The sequence below is a fragment of the Hemitrygon akajei genome, chromosome 19, assembly GCF_048418815.1.
Source record: "Hemitrygon akajei chromosome 19, sHemAka1.3, whole genome shotgun sequence".
NCBI lineage: Eukaryota > Metazoa > Chordata > Chondrichthyes > Myliobatiformes > Dasyatidae > Hemitrygon > Hemitrygon akajei.
This window is the reverse complement of record NC_133142.1, coordinates 54794309-54818096: the sequence shown is the minus strand read 5'-3', so window position 1 is coordinate 54818096 and position 23788 is coordinate 54794309. Positions and strand designations below refer to the sequence as shown.

Here is a 23788-nt window from a genome sequence, read left to right as displayed (position 1 = left end):
GATCGCCCCTCATTCTTCTAAATTCCAATGAGTACTGACCCAGAGCCAGCAAGCACTCCTCATATGATAACCCTTTCATTCCCAGGATTATTCTTGTGAACCTCCTCTGAACCCTCTCCAATGTCAGCACATCCTTTCTTAGATAAGGGGCCCAAAGAGTTCACAATACTCAAAGTGAGGCCTTACCTGTGCCTTATAAAGCCTCAGCATTATATCTTAGCTGTTATGTTCTAGTCCTTTCAAAATGAATGTTAACATTGCATTTGCCTTCAACCTGAAAGCTAGCCTTTAAGGAATCCTGCATGAGGACTCCCAAGTCCCTTTGCACCTCTGAATTTTGAATATTCTGCTGTTTAGAAAATTTGTTTTCTTAGCTTTCATTTCTTCTGCCACAGTGTGTGATCATACACTTCCTGACACTGTATCTAACTGCAACTTTGCCCATTCTCCTAATCCGTCTAAGACCTTTCTGCAGTTTCCCTGCTTCCTCAACACTAGTTGCTCCTCCACCTATCTTCGTATCATTCACAAACTTGGCCATGATGCCATCAATTCCATCATCCAAATCAATGACATATAACATAAAAAGAAGCAGTCCCAACACCAACCCCAGTGGAACACCATTAATCACCAACAGCCAACCAGAAAAGTTTCCCTTTATTCTCGCTCTTTCCCTTCTGCCATTCAGCCAATTCTCTATCCATGCTTGTATCTTTCCTGGGCTCGTAACTTGTTAAGCACCTCGTCAAAGGCCTTCTAAAAAACTAAGTACACAGCATCCACTAATTCTCCTTTGTCTATCCTACTTGTTATTTCCTCAAAGAATTCCAACAGATTTGTCAGAAGATTTCCCCTTCAGGAAACCATGCTGACTTTGGCCTGTCTTATCATGTGCTTCAAAGTACCCTGAGACCTTATTCTTAACAATTGAATCCAACATCTTCCCAAACACTGAAGTCAGGCTAACTGATCTATAATTTCCTTTCTTCTGCCTCCTTCCCTTCTTGAAGATTGGAGCAACATTTCCAATTTTCCAGTCCTCCAGGACCATGCCGGAATCTAGTGATTCTTGAAATATCATTACCAATGGCTCCACAATTCCCCAGCCACCTCTTTCAGAACTCTTGTATGTAGCCCATCTGGTGACCTGTTATAACGGTAGGCAAACTGGAGTGAATCCAAGTCACTTCTCAGGCAGAAGCTCATACACTCAAAACACTTCATTACAGTGGATGTAAGTGCTCCTGGATGATAGTGATTAAGGCAGCCATTGCAATCCAGCCTGTCATTCCACCAATCTAAAGGCTGATTTACACTTGTGCGTACGGGCTACACTGCAGCTTACGCTGTAGCCCTGATTTTCACTTCTGCGTCACTCTATGCCGTAGTGAGCATGCGTTGGTGCACACCAAAACGCTAGTTGGCAGTGGGGTTTCTATGCCACTTCTATGCCACATGTTTCTTCATGAGAGACATGGACGAGGAAATGCATTTCAAACATTTTCGCATGTCGGCAGGTAGATTTGACAATTTGGTTCATCTATTTCGCATCAGCGTACAGATATGACACAGAAGAAACAACCGGAAATGGGTAGGAGGAAATCTGATGCTACTAAGCGGACCAATCACAGTTGTTGCGGTCTGCGTCGCCACAATGCGTGAGTGAGTTTTTTGGGGAGGTGCTGTGACATGAAACATCTGATGATTAAGTGCCAACTATCTAAAGCAAATCAAGCTTTTGGCAGCCTCGATGCAGTTTGGAAATCCACACAACTCAAACTTAACACCAAAATCAGAATTTTTAAAAACAACATCCTAAGCATGCTACTTTATGGAAGTGAATGTTGGAAGATGACGAAAGACATCTGCAAGAAACTTGACACGTTCCAGACAAAATGTCTACGACGTATCAAGTTTCTGGCCTGAGAAAATCAGAAACCAAGACTTGCTTACACCTTGCAGTATGGAATCAATCTCAGTTTGTGTGAAAAGAAGACGATGGAGATGGCTGGGCCAGGTAATGAGAATGCCAAATGATCAGCTAGCAGAAGTGGTACTAAGGTGGACCCCACAGGGAAAGTGAAGGAGGGGCAGGCCCAAAATGGCGTGGTGAAAATCTGTGGAAGCAGAACTGAAAGAAGTAGGCATGAACTGGGTAACGGCGAGCAGCAGAGCAAAAAACCGGCAGAAATGCAAGACCCTTGTGGAGGCCCCATGTGCCACCTGGGCACTAAAGGTTCAGACAACGACGACGCACATTACCCTACAGCGTAAGGTACACGGTACCTATGGTGTAGACGCGATGCACAAGTATGCACAAGTATAAATCAGCCTTAATACTGGAAGGCAGCACCAACAGGAGAGGGGGAGGGGGAGAGAGAGAGAGATCAATGCGCATGCATAGACAACAGTTCAAACATAGTGCTAAAGGGGAGTTATTGCTATAAAAGAAATAGATCCATACATTACAGTCGTGCAATCATTAATAGACAATAGACAGTAGGTGCAGGGGTAGGCCATTTGGCCCTTCTAGCCAGCACCGCCACTCACTGTGATCATGGCTGATCATACACAATCAGTACCCCGTTCCTGCCCTCTCTCCATATCCCTTGACCCTGCTATCTATAAGAGCTCTATCTAACTCTCTCTTGAAAAATGCATTAAACAAAGAAAAGAGCACCTTTGGTTTTCACCCAAGTGGCCACTGTGTCCAAATGAACGGCCATCTTATCGGAAGTCTTATGCCTCATAGTTCCTTTTACTCCACTGTAATACTGATACTTTTGCTTTAATTTCTCCTTTTCAAACTTTAGGGTGAATTCTATTATATTATAATATCTTTATAAAATATTTGTTCATAATTTAAAAAATGTATTAACCTGTTTTAAAATATGTGGTTTAACTTCCCTGATTGTACCATAAAATTATATTGCAAATGAATTAACCATAAATCATTGACACTAATATCTGGAAGATCTGCACAATACCTCTAATGGAAGGTATACAGTGAATTGCGCTGGATTCTTTCCACTCTTGGCACGATTTTTTTCTGGTCCTGAGAGACGTGGTATCAACTTGTCTGAATTAATTCCCTCATGCTTAAGCAATTGTTTAAGATTCTGACTCTGGTATTGCCGCCTTCGCCTGTTAGAAACAAAACATTATAAAATGAAAGAGTGCTGTTACTAAACAAGATCCGATTGTTAGAAAGAGGTGAATGTCTCTTCATTTCACACCATCCAGAGACCCAAACAACCTATTAAGATAAAGAAGAAAATCACTTGCATATGAATGTATGTTGTGAATTGTATATTCCATATTGTGAATCTGGTATACTGTGTTCAGTGTTCACAAAGTGTACACTGAGAAACCAAATGCAAATTGGGTGATTGCTTTGCAGAGCACCTACAGGAGTGACCTTGAATTTCTGGTTAACTCTCTCTTTAATTGACCATGCCCCTCTCACTCTAACTTTTCTACCTGTGGCCTCATATACTGCACAAGGTCCAACACAACTCATCTTCCATCAGTCTATGCCACAGCCTGTTAGGATAACTTCAGCAATTTTAAGTAATCAGAACTAGTGATTTTTGCCTATCATCCTTTTGGCTGAGTTGTTTCTTGTATATATATCATAGCCTGCTGTGTATTTGCCATATCCTTACCATTAGCAATACACTTATCAAACAAACTGGATTAATTTGATGGTAAATGCTGCTTAAAAATCACATTAAATCATCTGATCACATTCTATCCAATAGATTCCTTTTATTCTACATATTCCTCCCCACCCCACCACCTCACTTTCTCTGATAACTAAAATTTACTCATTTTCTTTCTTTCCCATCTTGATGATGAATCCCAGATCAACTGTTTCTCTTTCCAGATACAGCCTGACCTGATTCCAACATTTTGTTTTACTGAAAAGTATCATTAGATTACCTAATAAACCAACCCACATTTATAACTCCCTACAGAAATAGATCCTCTAGATGACATTCAAAATTATAACAAGAAATATAAAAGTGAAATAGAGAATAGTAAACACAAAGTACATTGCAGATGCTGTGGTCAAATCAACATGTACAAACAAGCTGTAGGAACTCAGCAGGTCGAGCAGCATCCGTGGAAACAACAGTCAATGTTTTGGGCTGAGACCATCCCCCTCCCTTCCCCCATCCCACCCTCTCTCTGCCTCCTCCTCCAGCCGCTCACCACCTCGCCCGTGACCCTTCGGCCCGAAACGTTGACTGTTGTTTCCACGGATGCTGCCCGACCTGCTGAGTTCCTCCAGCTTGTTTGTACATGTTGAAATAGAGAATATTACCTTTCAATCTCAAGCTTACGAGGTCGTTGTCCTGGGGCCACTTGAAATGGAATTTGCACCTTTGGCTGAAAGGATCTCAGTGTAAAATCTGTTCTTATATGAAGTGCTGTATCAGATCCATATACTTGCGATTCCAGATGTGTTACAATGTCCTCGGGCCCGTGAAAAGCAGAGACTGAAATTAGAGCAATTTTTGTACAGATAAAGAAACTGTAAAAGACCCAGCAAAACCAGGAAGAGCATCATTTCTGCGAACAAAAGCTATTTCTGCAAATAAAATAAATAGTATTAGGAGCTTGATAGTCATTATGGTCAAATGGCCTGTCTCTGTGCTGTACTGTATGACTCTATGAGTAAAGAGAATTTGAATATTCCACATGGTGAATTAAATATTATTTATTGTGAATTGGGTCATTTTGAATTAGGTTCCCCAAATGTTTTACATCTTGGTAATCTCATTCTATTGACTGCAGTTCAGTTTCATGCTCACATGAAACCTATGAACCATGCAAGAGAGGAGAAAGAGGAAGCAACTCAAATAATGTTCCTTGTGGAACACTCATTGAAGCTTTTAGTTTTACCCTCAAACTTGTTTCAAACCGAGATAGCTTCAGAGGGTTGAGTCCTTCCACTAAGGCAAGAACAAGAGAGAAAAAGCATCATGGTCCAGGTGCTCCAGATCAGAAGATAGTTAAAGTAAGTTGAGAAAACCAAATTAAATATAAAAACTGAACTACAGTGGAAAATGTAATACTTGTTCAACTACTGTATACTCAAGACTACCAAGGGTAAACTTTGATTTCATGCTTTATTGTAAAATAGGGAGACAGCAAGCTTTTACATACTCATTATTTTTGTTTCTATTAAATCATAATAACAGGAGGTCCTTACCTTCAGGAGTATAGTGTAGTTGACTTGACTGATTTAACAAGTGGCGGATGACACTGGGACCTTCTTGAACATTCTAGTAAAAGAAAATGAAAACAACATGCTATAGACTCAAAAGCAATTCCAAGACCAATTGTAAAGAACTGTCATAAAGACTGAAGCTCAACATTTGTGAAGTTAAAAGTAAGAATCATGCTCTTTCTGTTCAAATGCAAAGATTGGCATCTCTAGACAGAACCATTGTAAGGTTTCATATAAGACAAAGGGTGCAATGTATTCATTTTCTCTTAGCATAATTTACTCAGACTAAGAGGATAGGGGACATGTGCTTTTGTGGCTATTAAATTTTAACTAAAACTGCAAGCATAGTGGAACAATGTGGTAATCATTCAACCTGTGACAGACATAGTCCTTAAGGTAATTATGATATTAAAATAGCAGTTACAATTAATGTCATAATCCAATACTCTACTCTAGTTTCCCTACATATAAAGAACCATACTGAATAGGTGAACATATTTAAAAATACAAAGCGATTACTGATTTAATCATGACACAAGTCTTCTCATTTTTTCCAGACTTTCCAAATGATTACTGATAGGCAAGGTAAAGGAAAATCCATCCCCAGTCCCAGTAAAGCTTCCTCAGACAGTCACTCCAAAATAATGTTGACAGTGAGTATAACAATAAACCAAAGCTGAATTTTACCACCATCATGATTAACTATACACAATAAACAGCCTCTGGCAGTGGCTTCACAGCTCCCAATATCTTCTTGCCTTTGATACCAAAGTGGGACAAGCCACAAGTGGAGATAAGGCCACAGGCAGTAGAAATTAGAGTCTTGTCCTCAGACAACTCTGATAGTCTTCTGAAAGCTCTATTGTGTGAAAGTTATTTCTCATTGTCTCTAAATATATTTATTGATCATAAGAAGGATAGACCATTTTACTTTTGAACCCTCTCTATCTTTCAATATGATCATATCTGACCTTCCATTTCAATGCAGGCCCTCCCCAGGTTACGGCAGGGTTTTATTCCTGAGCAGTACCCGGAGCAGTTCACAAAGTTGGAAATGTGGCTGCAAACCGAGTTCCCACATGGCCGAAGATGCCTACAGAAATGACTTATTCCATATGAAAAGACTGTCTGAAGAAGTATTTTAAATCAAACTTTGCCATTCTTTATAATAAAACTTATTAACAAATTTAGCCTCAGCACATCTCAGCAGGTGAAGTTTTGAATGCTTTTGACAGGTTTAAAAAGGAAACTGCTGCTGACTCCAGACAAGAGTCTCAAGACAGAGTTTGTAAAATGGTTACCAAAAAGTATTTTTGGGTTTGATGTGGCAAAATTCCAGCAAGCATCAGGAAAGGTCACCTGTAGCCCTACAGTAGTTGACAAATCTATCTCACCAGTCTCCCAAATGCTTTTTGTATGCAAGGGCTATGCATAAGTTGGGTATTTGTAAACTGGAGAGGACCTGTGCAGAATTACCATTTTCTCCTACATTCCTTGATTCTTTTTATTGTATCTATAAATCTGTCTACCTCCTAAGATATTTTCAGCAAACTGGCTTCCAAATTGGTGGTATGACAGGCTGGAATGCCGGGAGTTGTATCATCTATTTGCATTCGCTCATGGACTTGGACTATACATGTGTTTTTCTTGTGTAACGATGTGTGTTTTTTCTCTCTCTCCCATCATTTTCAATGTACGTTATCCTCCTTAGCCCTAGAGGAACACTGCCTCATTTAACTGTATCCATGTATGGTTTGAATGATAATTAAACTTGAGTTGATTTGAACCAATACTTTCTATGGCAGGAAACTCCACAACCTCACCATCCTCTGAGTCAAGGGATTTCACTTTATGTCAGTCTTAAATGTCTTCCATGATTGCTGAAACAGTGACCCCTGGTTCTTGACACCACCAGCCAGGAGAAATATCCTCTCCACTTCCACTGTCTAGTTGTCAGAATTGAGTACAGTTTGGCCTGGTAGCAACAAGATTTGGCTACTCTTGAATTTGGCAAATTAACTCATCACCTGACATAATTAGGAAGGTACTGACTGATGTGACTTCACAGGGATTGTGCATAGATCCTTATGTTAATTCAGGTCTAGATAAACCTGCATACTCAGGTAAAGATTCATACCTGGACATTGGTTATAGAAGTGAATCGAAAATATTGAAATTAAGAAATTATTAACTATTCTTTACCATTTAGCTGAAGGGTGTGAAAAGCATTCAGATGAATAGGGTTATGCTTGATGCTCCCTGTCCCTCCCCCACTAAGGCTGAAACAAAACTGAAGTTCCTAGTACAAAGTTTAATTGACCCCTAAGTTCAGGACACTATGGAACAATCTGGACTTAATCATGCATCCAAGGGACGCAAGAGGTCAGATTAACTGGCATCTGATGTCCACGGTACTCCATACTCCATATTTGCATATAATGCAAAAGTGGGGGCATCCAGAAAGCACTAATATGCATCTTACTACTAGCTAACAGATCAGCAATGTCCAGCCCATTGTTTTTTCAACAGACTTTGGTGCCTCCCCACTCATAATGTAATGTTGTAATTGGATAACAGTAGCTTGGTCACCATTGTCCAGTTATGCCATTCTATTAATTATTTGCATCACTGGGAAATCTACAGCAACATTGATGCTCCTCTCCGATTCCTCAACATTTCCATGAAGGAGGTGCTAAAATCTCTGCGGTCTTCTTTGCTGCAAGTCCTGAGTAAACACCAGATTCAGATTTATTTATCATGTATATCAAAGCGCAGAGTGAAGTATGTAATTTGTGTTAACAACCATCATACCCAATGGTATGCTGGAGGAAGCATGCAAGTGTCATCATGCCTTCCGGCACCAACACAGCATGTCCACCATGCTCAGCAGCACGGCACATTACACAACAAAAAAGAACATACTATGTAACAAAGCCACAACAACAAAACAAGCCCCGTTCCTCCTTCTCTCCTACATACCTATCCATCCACACACATATACAGTCCTCTAACCCCAGGACAGGCTGTCTCCAGCCTCCAGCCTCCAGTGGACTCATGGATTTGCAGACATTTGACCTTTGATAATGTCCCACCATTGAGCTTGCATGGTTTGTGATGTTCACCTCTCAATATTTCTTCACCTTCCCACACAAAATAGATGAACCACCCAATATAGTGTGGCTCATTGGAGTGTTTTTGGTAGGTAAAGTGAATTTACTGGTCAGGTTAGTCACCTGTTGAATCAACAACATTTGAACTGATTTGATCATAATAGACATTTACAGACATTCATGGCACTTACCCCAAGAACAGTTAATGCCCCTGAAGCAAGGATATCTGAATAGAAGCCTCTTTCTGTGATACTTGGATATTTTCTGCCAGACTGGTCATCATCCACTGAAGCTCTAGAATCCAATAAGTTTGGTTTAGACGACTTCAACTTCTTCCTGGGAGGGGTTTTCTTTCTATTGTTTGCTTCCATTCTTTACCAGAACTTAATAATTGAAATAAAATACAATAATGTTATTGCCATATAAGTTATCTCAACACAGAATACTGAAAGTAATAGACAATAGGTGCAGAAGTAGACCATTCGGCCCTTTGAGCCTGCACCACCATTTTGAGATCATGGCTGATCATCTACTATCAATACCCGGTTCCTGCCTTGTCCCCATATCCCTTGATTCCCCTATCCATAAGATACCTATCTAGCTCCTTCTTGAAAGGATCCAGAGAATTGGCCTCCACTACCTTCCGAGGCAGTGCATTCCAGGCCCCCACAACTCTCTGGGAGAAGAAGTTTTTCCTTAACTTGTCCTAAATGACCTACCCCTTATTCTCAAATCATGCCCTCTGGTACTGGACTCTCCCAGCATCTGGAACATATTTCCTGCCTCTATCTTGTCCAATCTCTTAATAATCTTATATGTTTCAATCAGATCCCCTCTCAATCTCCTTAATTCCAGCGTGTACAAGCCCAGTCTCTCTAACCTCTCTGCGTAAGACAGTCCGGACATCCCAGGAATTAACCTCGTGAATCTACCCTGCACTTCCTCTATAGCCAGGATGTCCTTCCTTAACCCTGGAGACCAAAACTGTACACAATACTCCAGGTGTGGTCTCATCAGGGCCCTGTACAAATGCAAAAGGATTTCCTTGCTCTTGTACTCAATTCCCTTTGTAATAAAGGCCAACATTCCATTAGCCTTCTTCACTGCCTGCTGCACTTGCTCATTCACCTTCAGTGACTGATGAACAAGGACTCCTAGATCTCTTTGTATTTCTCCCTTACCTAACTCTACACCGTTCAGATAATAATCTGCCTTCCTGTTCTTACTCCCAAAGTGGATAACCTCACACTTATTCACATTAAACGTCATCTGCCAAGTATCTGCCCACTCACCCAGCCTATCCAAGTCACCCTGAATTCTCCTAACATCCTCATCACATGTCACACTGCCACCCAGCTTAGTATCATCAGCAAATTTGTTGATGTTATTCTCAATGCCTTCATCTAAATTGTTGACGTAAATTGTAAACAGCTGTGGTCTCAATACCGAGCCCTGTGGTCACCACCTGCAATTCTGAGAAACACCCATTCACCGCTACCCTTTGCTTTCTATCTGCCAACCAGTTTTCTATCCATGTCAATGTCTTCCCCCCAATGCCCTGAGCTTTGATTTTACCCACCAATCTCCTATGTGGGACCTTATCAAATGCCTTCTGAAAATCGAGGTACACTACATCCACTGGATCTCCCCCGTCTAACTTCCTGGTTACATCCTCAAAAAACTCCAACAGATTAGTCAAGCATGATTTACCCTTGGTAAATCCATGCTAGCTCGGCCCAATCCCATCACTGCTATCTAGATATGCCACTATTTCATCCTTAATAATGGACTCTAGCATCTTCCCCACCACCGATGTCAGGCTGACAGGTCGATAGTTCTCTGTTTTCTCCCTCCCTCCTTTCTTAAAAAGTGGGATAACATTATCCATTCTCCAATCCTCAGGAACTGATCCTGAATCTAAGGAACATTGGAAAGTTCCTTAGACTGTGGAAAAGTGATAGGAGTCTGAACTGATAAGAATTTTCAATACAGTGAATAGGAAAACTCATTTGCAATTTAAAAGAGTAAAAATTTTAAATTAAAGTAAGAGAACAAAAGGAGAGTTTAGGAATGTCTTTGAAGACAGAATACAATAACAGAGACCCTATCAAAGATTTAGAGAAAATACTGATGAGCTTAAAATAATGAAAATAATGGGATGAGGAAAGGACAGGAAATGATGATCAGCCAACTGACACAATGGCCTGTAGAATGACATGATTTTGTAAGGAAAAGAGTACATGTGGTGGTACTATACAAGATAGCTGACATGCATACACATAACAATGAATAGTTGTCATTACATTTGCCTTCCTGTCCTTTTCCATCATGGGATATTGAGAAAGATGGAAAGATACAGCAAATGTTGTTAAGAAATATTTCAATAGTTAGTCTATTATAAAAATATTAGTAAGATCAATGATCTGCACTTATTTCTGTGGAACTCTAGAACATGCTAACTAGAAAATCAAATATATTCTTGGCTATTTCATTGAAAACCTTCTGGTAAAATCTCATGTTTTGTAGAATCAGCATAATTCTGAACTAGTAATCAGAGGCTTGGGCTTACGATCTTGAGATATACAGTTCCTTGAAAAAGTATTCAGCCCTCAACCCCTCTTTCACATACGTACATGAATATTGCAACCAGGGATATTGATCAATTTAATTGAGGATTTTTATTTGTGAATCACGTGCTTTTTCACAGTAGAGCTCAAATAAAACAGGGAAAATTATAAAGAATGAAAAACTAAAACTTCAAAACCTGAAATGTCACCAGTTCAAAAGTATTCATCCTCTCTTTGCTCAGTACTTAGTTAACAACTTCTCACAACTATCACAGCCAGTAGTCTTTTTGGATGTCTCTTTTAGCTTTTCATAATGTGATGAAGCAAGATTTGCCCATTTCTCCTTGCAAAATCGCTCACGCTGTGCCAGGTTAGTTGGGAAGCAATGGTGAACAGCAATCTTGAGGTCTTGCCAGAGATATTCAATCTGGTTAATGTCAGGACTCTGCAACACGTAAAACAAGCTGGAGGAACTCCGCAGGTCAGACAGCATCCGTGGAAACGAGCAGTCAACGTTTCGGGCCAAGACCCTTTGTCAGGACTGACGAAAGGTCTCGGCCCGAAACATTGACTGCTCGTTTCCACAGATGCTGTCCGACCTGCAGAGTTCATCCATCTTGTTGTACGTGTTGCTTTGACCCCAGCATCTGCAGTGTACTTTGTGTTAAGGTCAGGACTCTGACTGGGCTACTCAAGGATGACAATTTTGTTCATTTGAAGTCATTCCATAGTTGCTCTGGCAATATCCTTTAGGTCATTGTCTGCTGAAGGACGCACTTACTCCCCAGTTTAAGCTTTCTGGCAGAGGCTAGCAGGTTTTTATCCTGGGTCTCTCTGTATTTAGCAGCATTCATCTTCCCATCAGTCCTGACCAGATTTCCAATCCCTGCTGCTAAAAAGCATCCCCATAGCATGATGCTACCTCCACTATACTTTACAGTAAAGATGGTGTTACCTGGCTGATACATAGTATTGCATTTACACCACATGTACCAATTAGTTTTGATGCCAAATGTTCCACTTTAGTCTCATCTGACCAGAAAACCTTCTTCCATATCTTTACACTAGCTTCTAAGAGATACTTTGCAAAGTCTTTATGGGCAAGGATATGCTTTCTTTTAGTGGTATGTGTGTTGTAAATCTTATACTGCCCACCAGCCAGGTGACAGCATGTAAACCTTCTCTGCAGCCTCTCTAAACTTATCACGCCAGCATTCTAGATGTCGCCTAACTGTTCTTTTTCACAAGACTTCCCTGCCCTTGCAATTCTGCAGCTCAGCCAGTAGAGGTAGACATCCCATTTGATTTCTACCTGTCTTGCCACTTTCAGGGCTTTGTGGACATGCACTCCAAGGTCTCCCTGTTGTTTATACTTCCTTGTATGCTATTATTCATTGTGTATTTCCTGCCTTTCTCCCATACATTCTTTACCAGATTTAATTGCACTAGCCATCTTTGTATCTAACTAACCAATCCCTTAATACTGTAGCTTTATATCACCCAAAACTTTCTTTTTCACCAAACACTGTAATATTTGAAAACTTCTTAATTGTGGATCCTACATATGACCCCAACTCATTCCCATAGTCCACATAAAAAAGCAAGAGGCATAATACTGACACCGGCTGCACACAAATTTCCTTCACTTAAATTTCCCTTGCTGTGTGCCAGTGAATCAAATTTTAATTCAAGTTTTCACTTTCTCAGGGATCAACTGGGCTCTTAGTATCATGATTAAACTGCCATTGGGACTTTGTCAAATGCTTTACTTGATCCATGTAAATTATACAAAATTTTCATCATCATTCCTTAAAATCATTAAACCTTCCTTTAACAAATCCATGCTATTTGGCTTTGATTAGCCTGGGTTGTTACAGATGCTGATATATTTTATCCCTCAGAATCTAGAGTGCAAAATTCAGGGAGTAGAGAGAGGTAAAGGGAGAAGGAAGTCAGTTATGGGTCCCCTATGACCATTCCGCTCAGCAGGTATACCCCTTTTGGATTCTGCTCAGGGGATGACCTATCTGGGCAAGGAGGCAGCAGCCAGACCAATAGCACTGTGGTCGGCTCTGAGCCTCAGAAGGGTAGGGTGAGGTCAGGTGGAGCAACAGTCATAGGGGACTCAATAGTTAGGGGGACAGATAGGAGATTCTGTGGCATCAAAAGAGACACCAGGATAGTGTGCTACCTCCCGGGTGCTAGGGTCCAGGATGTCTCTGAGTGGTTGCAGAGTATTCTTGAACGGGAAGGTGAGCAGCTGGAGGTCATGGTACATGTTGATGCCAATGACATAGGCAGGAGAGGGATAAAGGTCTTGCACATAAGTTAAGGAAGGAGGTTGAAAAGCAGGACCTCCAAGGTGGTAATCTCCAGATTACTCCCAGTGTCATGAGCTAGTGAAGGTCAGAACAGGAAGATAGCGGAGATGAATGAGTTGCTGAGGAGATGGTGCAGGGGGCAGGGTTTCAAGTTTTTGGATCATTGGAACTTTTTCTGGGGAAGGGGTGACCTCTACAGGTGGGATGGTTTGCACCTGAACTGGAGGGGAACTAATATCCTGGGAGGGAGGTTTGCTAATGCTACCCGGGAAAGTTTAATCTAGATATGCAGGGGGTTGGAAACCTAAGTGAAGAGGCAGAGGATGGCACATGAGTAGGGACAGCCTGTAGGGAGTTTATGAGGAAGGATTAACAGATGATAGGGCAAAGATGCACTCAGCCAGATGGTTTGAGATGTGTCTATTTTAATGCAAGGAGTATCATAAGCAAGCCAGATGAACTTAGAGCATGGATCAATACATGGAACTATGATGTTGTGGCCATTACAGAAACCTGGATGTCTCAGGGGCAGGAATGGCTGCTGAGTGTGCCAGGCTATAGATGTTTCAAAAAGGACAAGGAGGAAGGCAAAAGAGGTGGGGGAGTGGCATTGCTAATCAGGGATAGTATCACGGCTGTAGAAAAGGAGGAAGTCATGGAGGGATTGTCTACTGAGTCATTGTGGGTGAAAGTCAGAAACAGGAAGGGGCAATAACTCTACTGTGTGCTTTTGTAGACCCCATCCAATAGTAACAGAAACATCGAGGAGCAGATAGGGAGGCAGATTCTGAAATTGTGCAATAATAATAGGGTTGCTGTGATGGGTAATTTTAACTTCTCTAATATTGACTGGCATCTCCTTAGAGCAAGGGGTTTGGATGGGGTGGAGTTTGTTAGGTGTGTTCAGGAAGGTTTCGTGATGCAATATGTAGATAAGCCAAATAGAGGAGAGACTGTACTTGATCTGGTATTGGGAAGTAAAAGTGGTAATTTGTCAAAACTCTCAGTGGGAGAGTATTTTGGAGGTAGTGATCGCAACTCTATCTCCTTTACCATACCGCTGGAGAGACATAGGAGTAGACAACTTGGAAAAACATTTAATTGGGGTAGGGGGAAATATGATGCTATTAGGTAGGAACTTGGAAACATAAATTGGGAGCAGATGTTCTCATGGAAACACAGAGCAGAAATGTGGCAAATGTTCAGGGACCATTTACATGGCATCCTGAATAGATAAGTTCCATTGAGGCATGGAAAGGATGGTAGGGTAAAAGAACCATGGTGTACAAAGAATGTAGAAAATCTAGTTAAGAAGAAAAGCAAAGCTTACAAAAGGTACAAGAAACTCGGTACAGTTAGAGCTCTAGAAAATCATGAGGGTGCCAGGAAGGAGCTCAAGAATGAAATTAGGAGAGCTGGAAGGGGCCATGAGAAGGCCTTGGCAAGCAGGTTTAAGGAAAATCCCAAGGCATTCTACAAATATGTGAGATATGCAAATATATGCAAGAGGATGAGCAGTGTGAGAAAAGGACCAATCAGGAGTGATAGCGGAAACATGTGCATAGAGTTGGAGGAGGTAGCAGAGGTACTTATTGAATACTTTGCTTCAGTATTCACCAGTGAAAAGGACCTTGGTAATTGCGGGGATGACTTACAGTGGACTGAAATGCTTCAGTGTATAGACACTAAGAAAGTGGATATGCTGGAGCTTTAAAAGGTATGAAGTTAGATAAGTCACCAGGACTGGATGAGATATACCCCAGGCTACTGTGGGAAGCGACACAGGAGATTGTTGTTCTGACAATGATCAATGGGGATGAGAAAAGTACCAGAGGATTGGAAGGTTGCAAATGTTGTTCCCTTGTTCAAGAAAGGGAGTAGAGATACCCAGGAAATTATAGACCAGTGCGTCTTACTTCAGTGGTGGGCAAGTTGTTGGAGAAGATCCTGAGAGGCAGGATTTATGAGCATTTGGAGAGACATAATCTGATTAGGGATAGTCAGCATGGCTTTGTCAAGGGAAGGTCACGCCTTACGACACTGATTGAATTCTTTGAGGATATAACAAAACAGATTGATAAAGGATGTAGTGTGTATGGATTTCAGTAAAGAATTTGATAAGGTTTCCCATGCAAGGTTCATGCAGAAAGTAATGAGGCACGGGATCCAAGGAGACCTTGCCTTGTGAATCCAGAATTGGCTTGCCCACAGAAGGCAAAAAGGTGGTTGTAGATAGTTTAAATTCTGCATGGAGGTCAGTGACCAGTGGTGTGCCTCAGGGATCTGTTCTGGGGCCCCTCCTCTTTGTGATTTTTATAAATGACCTGAATGAGCAAGTGGAGAGATGGGTTAGTAAGTTTGCTGATGATACTAAAGTTGGGGGTGTTGTTGATAGTCTGGAGGGTTGTCAGAAGTTGCAGCAGGACATCAATAGGATGCAGAACTGGGCTGAGAAGTGGCAGATGGAGCTCAACCCAGATAAGCGTGAGCTGATTCATTTTGGTAGGTCAAATTTAAAGACAGAATGTAATATTAATGGTAAGACTCTTGGCGGTGTGGAAAATCAGCGAGATCTTGGGGTCCGAGTCCATAGGACACTCAAAGCTGCTGCGCAGGGTGACAGTGTCGTTAAGAAGGCGTATGGTGTGTTGGCCTTCATCAACCGTGGGTTTGAGTTCAAGAGTTGTGAGCAATGTTACAGCTATAGAAGACTTTAGTTAGACCCTATTTGGAGTACTGTGTTCAGTTCTGGTCACCTCACTACAGGAAGGATGAGGATACTATAGAAAGAATGCAGAGGAGATTTTAAAGGATGTTGCCTGGATTAGAGAGAATGCCTTATGAGAATAGACCATAAGATGTAGGAGCAGAAGTAGGCCATTCGGCCCATCGAGTTTTCCGCCATTCAATCAGCAACCAAAAATAGGTTGAGTGAACTTGATCTTTTCTCCTTGGAGCAATGGAGGATGAGAGATGACCTGATAGAGGTGTATAAGTGATGACAGGCATTGATTGTGTGGATAGCCAGAGACTCTTTCCCAGGGCTGAAATGGCTAACATGAGGGACATAGTTTTAAAGTGCTTGGAAGCAGGTACAAGGGGGATGTCAGAGGTAAGTTTTTTACACAATGGAGGGTGTGTGGAATGCACTGCCTGCGTCGGTGGTAGAGGCGGATACAACAAGGTCTTTTAAGAGATTCTTAAATAGGTACATGGAGCTAAGAAAAATAGAGGGCTATGCAGTAGAGAAATTCTAGGTAGTTTCTAGAGTAGTCGGCACAACATTGTGGGCTGAAGGGCCTGTAATGTGCTGTAGATTTCTATGTTTTTTTCTATGTTTCAACATTTTGTCTTCTATCTATATCAGCTATAGTTTGTTACTCCATTTCTTACTCCCTTTTTAAATACATTGACAATATTCCAGTCAATATTCCAGTGACAATAAACTCTTCCCAATGACACTTGAAAATATGTCAGCAAGAGTATTGATTCTGGTACTGCTAGGATGCCAGTTATTCTCCCGTACAAGTCACATCTCCTCTAGAAATAAGCTCCGTAACTGTAGAACTCTCAGTCTGCACAATAGCATCAGACCCACATTAATTTGCACTATTAGCCTATTTCTATACTCACTGATGTGTAGTATTCAGGACCTCCAAGTCCTGCTCTTTAATATCCTCTCTTATTCCATGCAATATGCACCACTATAGCTCCCCTGTCCATACTATCCTATTGTTTAGGCAGAGTCTCCTGCAGTACGTACTATTGATATGACTCTGGCTTGTCTTCTCTTAGGAACTATTCTCCACTTTCCCATTTGCTTTGTGCAAATGCTTAAACTGCGGGGATACCCTTATGGAAGGTGCTCTCCATGTTACACTTAGCTTCTTACAAGCTTTCTAAAGAGCAAGCATTGGACTAGGAGTTTCCATATACTTTTCTAGTCCGGACTTGGAGCAGGACTGTTCTGTGCCCTCATTCGCAAGGACCTGACACAAATTGCCCTAGCCTTCTGACTTGGTTGCAATACACTTCTGTGCCACACAGAGTGAAACTTGCATTTCTAGTTACCGTTTAGTTCCATCTGTCTGAAAAGTACCTGGATGGAAGTTAGGAATACCGATTGCAATGACATAACATCTTTCTCTCTGAGTCTGGCTCCTTAGCAGAATGGGTGAGATCCATAGCAATGACAAAGGCAAAACACAGTGCTCATGATGAGGGAAGGATGCAGCTAAGTAAAGTGTCAATAAGAAATTTAAATGATAATGAAGAATATTTAGTGAAATGAGGAGGGGTGAGATATTAAAATATTAATTGTATTTGTTCAATCCATCAACTCAATGACTTTTGACCCTTCGAAAGTGGCAGCAGAGTGCATCATACCACACAAACATTTAGCCCATCAATATTTTTTCACTAGGATCATGGGTGATCCTTTACCATTTTCTTTCACTGACCCCTTGATCCCTCTAATATCCAGTGGAATAAAAAACAGTAGATCTGTGTCATAACACAGTAATTGAACCTCCATAACAAACCTCCTGGATTGAGGATTGGGGAGACTCACCTCCATTGCCCTCTGACAACATTTCTCCTTATCTCAGTTCCTTGATTTGAGAATATGAACCCTTGTTTAGAAACCTCAGCCAGCAAAAGTATCATGGTACCTACAAACCCCATTTCCAGAAAAGTTGGGATATTTTCCAAAATGCAATAAAAACAAAAATCTGTGATATTTTAATTCACGTGAACCTTTATTTAACTGACAAAAGTACAAAGAAAAGATTTTCAATAGTTTTACTGACCAACTTAATTGTATTTTGTAAATATACACAAATTTAGAATTTGATGGCTGCAACACACTCAACAAAAGTTGGGACAGAGGCATGTTTACCATTGTGTTACATCACCTTTCCTTTTAGTAACACTTTTTAATCGTTTTGGAACTGAGGATACTAATTGTAGTAGATTTGCAATTGGAAATTTTGTCCATTCTTGCTTGATCTAAGACTTCAGCTGCTCAACAGTCCGTGGTCTCCGTTGTCTGATTCTCCTCTTCATGATTCATGATTCCTATTTTCAATAGGAGATAGATCTGGACTGGCAGCAGGCCAGTCAAGCACATGCACTCTGTGTCTACAAAGCCACACTGTTGTAGCCTGTGCAGAATGTGGTCTGGCATTGCCCTGCTGAAATAAGCATGGACGTCCCGGGAAGAGAAGTCGCCTTGATGGCAACATATGTCTCTCTAAAATCCTAATATACACCTCAGAGTCAATGGTACCTTCACATACATGCAACTCACCCATGTCATGGGCACTGATGCACCCCCATACCATCACAGATGCTGGCTTTTGCACCTTTCGCTGATAACAATCAGGATGGTCATTTTCATCTTTGGCACAGAGAACTCGACGCCCGTTTTTTCCGAAATCTAGCTGAAATGTGGACTCATCTGACCACAGCACACGGTTCCACAGTCTTTCGGTCCATCTGAGATGAGCTCAGGCCTAGAGAACTCGCCGGCATTTCTGCATAGAGTTGATGTATGGCTTCCTCCTTGCATAATAGTTTCAGGTTACATTTCTGGATGCAGTGACGGGCTGTGTTAAGTGACAATGGTTTTCTGAAGTACTCCCGAGCCCAGGTGGCTATAATTGTCACAGTAGCATGACGGTTTCTTAGGCAGTGCCGCCTGAGGGCTCGATGATCACGCGCATTCAACAGTGGTGCTGACCTTGCCCTTTATGCACTGAAATGTCTCTGAATTCTCTGAATCTTTTCACAATATTATGTACTGTAGATGTTGAAAGACCTAAATTCTCTGCAATCTTGCATTGGGAAATGTTCCTTTTGAACTGACTAACAATTCTCTCACGAATTTTGGCACAAAGGGGTGAGCCACAACCCATCCTTGCTTGCAAAGACTAAGCCTTTGATGGACGCTACTTTTATACCCAGTCATGATATCTCACCTGCTACCAATTAGCCTGCTTAATGTGGAGTCTTCCAAACCGGTGTTACTTGATTATTCTGTGCACTTTTCAATCTTATTTTAACTCTGTCCCAACTTTTGTTGAGTGTATTGCAGCCATCAAATTCTAAATTTGTGTATATTTACAAAATACAATTAAGTTGGTCAATAATACTATTAAAAATCTTTTCTTTGTACTTTTGTCAGTTAAATAAAGGTTCATGTGAATTAACATATCACAGATTTTTGTTTTTATTGCATTTTGGAAAATATCCCAACTTTTCTGGAAATGGGGTTTGTACCTTGTCAAGAATGTTATATACAGTATTTCACATTATTCAGTACTGAATGGCCATAACACTCACCTTGAACTGGCCAATGCCAACATTCAGGACATTCATTCCTCTTATGTAGTGTAGTAATTAAGTTATACATGTGCTTTATACATACTGAAATTTGGGTCCATTCCATGCCTCAACTAAGAAAGGAAGTTATAAATTTTGCTCTATACACCTAACTTTAAAAATAACTTCAGATTAGAAATCCATGCTCTTTCTGGGTAATTCCAATAAAATTACAGATTATACCTTGGGATGAAGAATAGGTTTAATCCTTTGAAACATGGTCAAATGGTTTTGGAAGAGAAGATACGGGAATACGTGAATGACGTGGGTGTGATTTCTGTTCCTTCTCACCATATAGACTGTCCATTAAATTTTATCGCTGCCACTCCGGATTTTGGCAAGATATTCATTTCATTACTTCCACTTTCTTTCCTGTTGTTCTCTAACCTCACAAAAATTCATTTTGTGATTTACACATTCAATATTGTCAGTTTATGCTACTCCTATTACCAGTTTATGGAAGTTTTTTAAAAATTCAAACAAAAGAGGGCACTTCTGGTATTCCTCAAAACTCATTTTCTCCTTAGTAATACAAATGTAACAGCATAAATTTGGTTGTGATGCAAGATCTCAACCAGAAATGTCAACTCTCACATTGCCTTCAAAGATGTTGTCTGACCCACTAAGTTCTTCCAGCAGTTTAGCTTCAAATTTCAGCATTTGCACTTTCTTATGTCTCCATAACTTTAGCTTAGCTTCTACTCAAAAGTTGTATCCAAAGCATGTATTGATATGTATCAAAATGGTTGTTGTGACATGCCTAGTGTGGTAGTGTAGTAAGTAGTGTTTGTTGCTCTCACTTTCAGCTCCCACTGCTAGCTAGCAGTCTCGCAAAAAGGAGAGCTGAATGCGTAAGTCTCTCCCTGCTGGTACACAGCCTCTCCAACAGCAAGGCTGATGTAGTGCCTCCATGCTGGCAACACACAGAAACTGAACTCCTTTCGGACTCAGGCTGAACTACAGAGGAGGTCTGGCCCCTGCACACAGGCCCATTGGTGTGTGGACACTCCCTGGTGCTCGTGAACCAGATCCCCAGCTATGTGCCTTGTGGGCAGTCTCGGGAGACATGAAGGCTATGGGAGTAAATCCAGAGTGGAGCCCTGAAGGGGGCTGGATGTCATTGAACATCCTGCCGGCAGCTCCTGCAGCCAAGCTGGTGCCAAATGTATTGCTTCATAAGCTTTCCTTTGGATTACTCTGGTGAGGCCAAGAGGGGGATCTTGACGACTGGGCATCTCAGGATCTCCATACCTTCCACCCAGGCTTGTGATGATGATCATCATCACCCATTGCCCTTCGAGACTGACGGATGCCAACAACAACAACAATACAACTTGAAATTTGCATTCTCCAGATAGCCATGGAAACTTGAAAAAATATGAAAGTCATTCAGAGAGGAACATCAACCCACTCCCCCGTTAAAAAACAGCATCCAAATAATCAACGCCCCCAAAACCCCCCTCCCCCATACAAGACATTACTTATGAAATGCTACTCAAATTTAACGTTTCTCTGTCATTTGTAATTACAACTCTGCTGTTTGATATCATTGGTCAGACGGTATCCACAGGGACACATTCAGATGTAACCTGAGCAGTGTTAAATTCCCATTCAGTTGGGCTCCTGGAGATTGGCATACCAGAACCATTCCCACCCATGCTGATCTAAAAGTTCTGGTGTTGGTGTGGGTTCTGGATCTTCCACTCTAAGAGTTCTGACCAAATTTACAGGGAATATTTTGGGTATTTTTGCCAAAATTCTAATGGCAATATGTACAGCTAAACACAAAATATATCATTAAAATCATGAATCATTTGAGGATTTCAGGCATTAAAACACAAAGATGGATAGTTCCATTTGAAATGATGCATTGTCTTTCCTGGTGCTAATCTCACCCCAAAAAAGGGAAGTGGTAAATACCTGGAACGTACTGCCAGGGGTAGTAGTGGGTATGATAGTCGCTTTTAAGAGAATGTAAGATAGATACATGAATATGAAAGAAATGGGGGGGGGGGGGGTATAGATCATATACAGGCAAAAGAGATTTAGCTCAGCATTATGAACCAAAGGGCCTGTTCCTACATTGTACAGTTTTATATTGTAAGTCTGAAACCAAAACAAAAGACTGGAAATGCTCAGGCAAAATCTGTGCAGAGAGAAAAGCTGAGTTAATATTAGAGATGGATAAACTTGCATTAGAACTTTCCAGCACTGAAACAAACAGTAAAGGTGAATTACTTGATTGTTTTTCAATTGTCTCTCTAAGTCTACAATGTGCCTAGACAATGAATAAAATGCTGCCCCTCTGTCATATAGAGTAGACTGCCACAGATAGGTCAGAGTGGATGAAAATGAAGACCTAAGTTGGAAGCCTAGGGTCACCCTTACGTACAGAATAGAAGTTTGCAGTTACGTTATGGATTAAATCTCAACTCCGTCACAATTTTGGCAGAGTGCCATAGCAGGTACTGTTGTCAATCTTGGTTTGCTCCTTATCTCTGGTACTGATTTCACTTCCTCCCTGCGATGCTCCTACATCCTATAGAAATGCAGGGTAGTAAGCACAGTAGTGTAGCAATCACTATAATAGTTTACAGCACCAGCGACCCAGGTTCAATTCCTGCCACTGTCTATAAGGGTGCTGTACACTCTCCCAGCAACCACGTGGGTTTCCTCCTGGTGCTCTGGTTTCCTCCCACCTTCTAAAGATGTTGGGGTTAGTTGGACACATTGGGCCAGAAGGGCCTATGACCATGCTACACATCTAAATAAAATAAATTACGCCTAATATATATGAGTGGCAGGAAAATCAGGGAAAGTTAATGAGCACCAGAAGGAGAAAAGAATACGGGAAAATAAGTGGCTATTTGGGTGCTACCATAGACTCTCTGGGCCCAATGGCTTCCAGGAAATCTTCTTGGACCTCAGTGCCACATGTGAATGGCCTAACGTAATAATCTGGGACTTGGATGCATGTGCTGAGCAATTCCGTCGATATCATTGCTTTGTCTTAATGACTAAATGTGGACATTGGGAATGTACTCTCATTCGTGTTTTTTTTTCTCTTCCAGCTGATTCAATCTCATCAGTTCAGATTGGTCCACATTTTGACGTAAACTCTTAAATGGGACTATTTTCCATAGCAGTGACGTAAAGCTAGGCAGCACAGGTTTGGGGTAAGGAAAATATCCGAGAAAGAGCATTTTCACTCAGAGGGGGGTGGGAATCTGGAGGGAATCTAGCTGTTTGAGGGGTGGTGGAGGCACAGGCTTCGGTTAAGAAGTATCCAGACGAACACTTGACTGGTCAGAGGCTCTGGACAGTATAGGAGACGGGCGGGCCAAGGGGCCTATTTCTGTGATAACTCTACGATTCTAAATGTACGGAGAGAGAGCGTGTGTGAAAGGGAGGGCTTGCGTTTGAGAGAGTGCGTGTGAGGGAGTGAGGGGGGAATTAAATCCAATAAGTTGGTCAGTCGTACTCACGCTGGGCTAACGGCCACTGTCGCACCGCTCGTCGCCACCAAACCCCGCGTCGCTTGGCAACCGAACGCTACGCGGTTACCAGGAAGTAAGCACCAATCTCTCCGGAAGGGGCTCGGAGTACAAAGTACACACCAGCCAGACCACGGCATTGAACTAAATATTCTAATGTAATAGTCACCCATGCTTCTAAAATTCAAAGATTCCGTTGCTTTTTTTCATATTTCTAAATGAAGTGGTGATCCCCTCTCCGAATTTCGCTTTGGAATGCACTACTATCAACGGCGGGGGGAGGGGTTCATGTCCAACTCCAGTCTGAACTGCGGTGCTCGCTCCGCAAAATATAAACTAGTTTCATTTTCCTTTTAAAAAAAAAACTCCTCTTGGAAAAAATAACCTAAAAAAATTAAAACAAAGTATCCAAGTACGGATAATCAACTGGAGCATTTCTGTTTCTGAATGATTATTATCACTTTTATATGACGTGAAAAGTTGTATTGCGACTGCAAATAATTATACGGGCATAAAGTTATTATGATATACAGTATGAATAGTGCAAGAAACATAATACTGAGCGAATGTTCATAGGTTCATGATATCTGATAACGGAAGTGATCATTAAGTGTGCGTTTTCAGGTCTTGTAGATCTTTTAGAAAAAAAAAATTCTGACATCTCCATGGCGCAGAATAA

General features: G+C 41.3%; 1 protein-coding gene across 1 annotated transcript in view; it reads right to left on the bottom strand.

The window, feature by feature from the left end:
* dnah1 (dynein, axonemal, heavy chain 1) overlaps positions 1–23154 on the bottom strand; it is a 367482-nt gene extending 344328 nt beyond the window's left edge. The window contains exons 1-5 of the mRNA XM_073072534.1: positions 23101–23154; positions 8538–8729; positions 5219–5291; positions 4328–4502; positions 2988–3144 (exon numbers count right to left, since the gene is read on the bottom strand). Coding sequence (XP_072928635.1) covers positions 2988–3144; positions 4328–4502; positions 5219–5291; positions 8538–8717 — 585 coding nt within the window. The 5' untranslated portion in view covers positions 8718–8729; positions 23101–23154. The remainder of the gene's footprint in view (positions 1–2987; positions 3145–4327; positions 4503–5218; positions 5292–8537; positions 8730–23100) is intronic.
* Between the last annotated feature and the right edge of the window lie 634 nt (positions 23155–23788).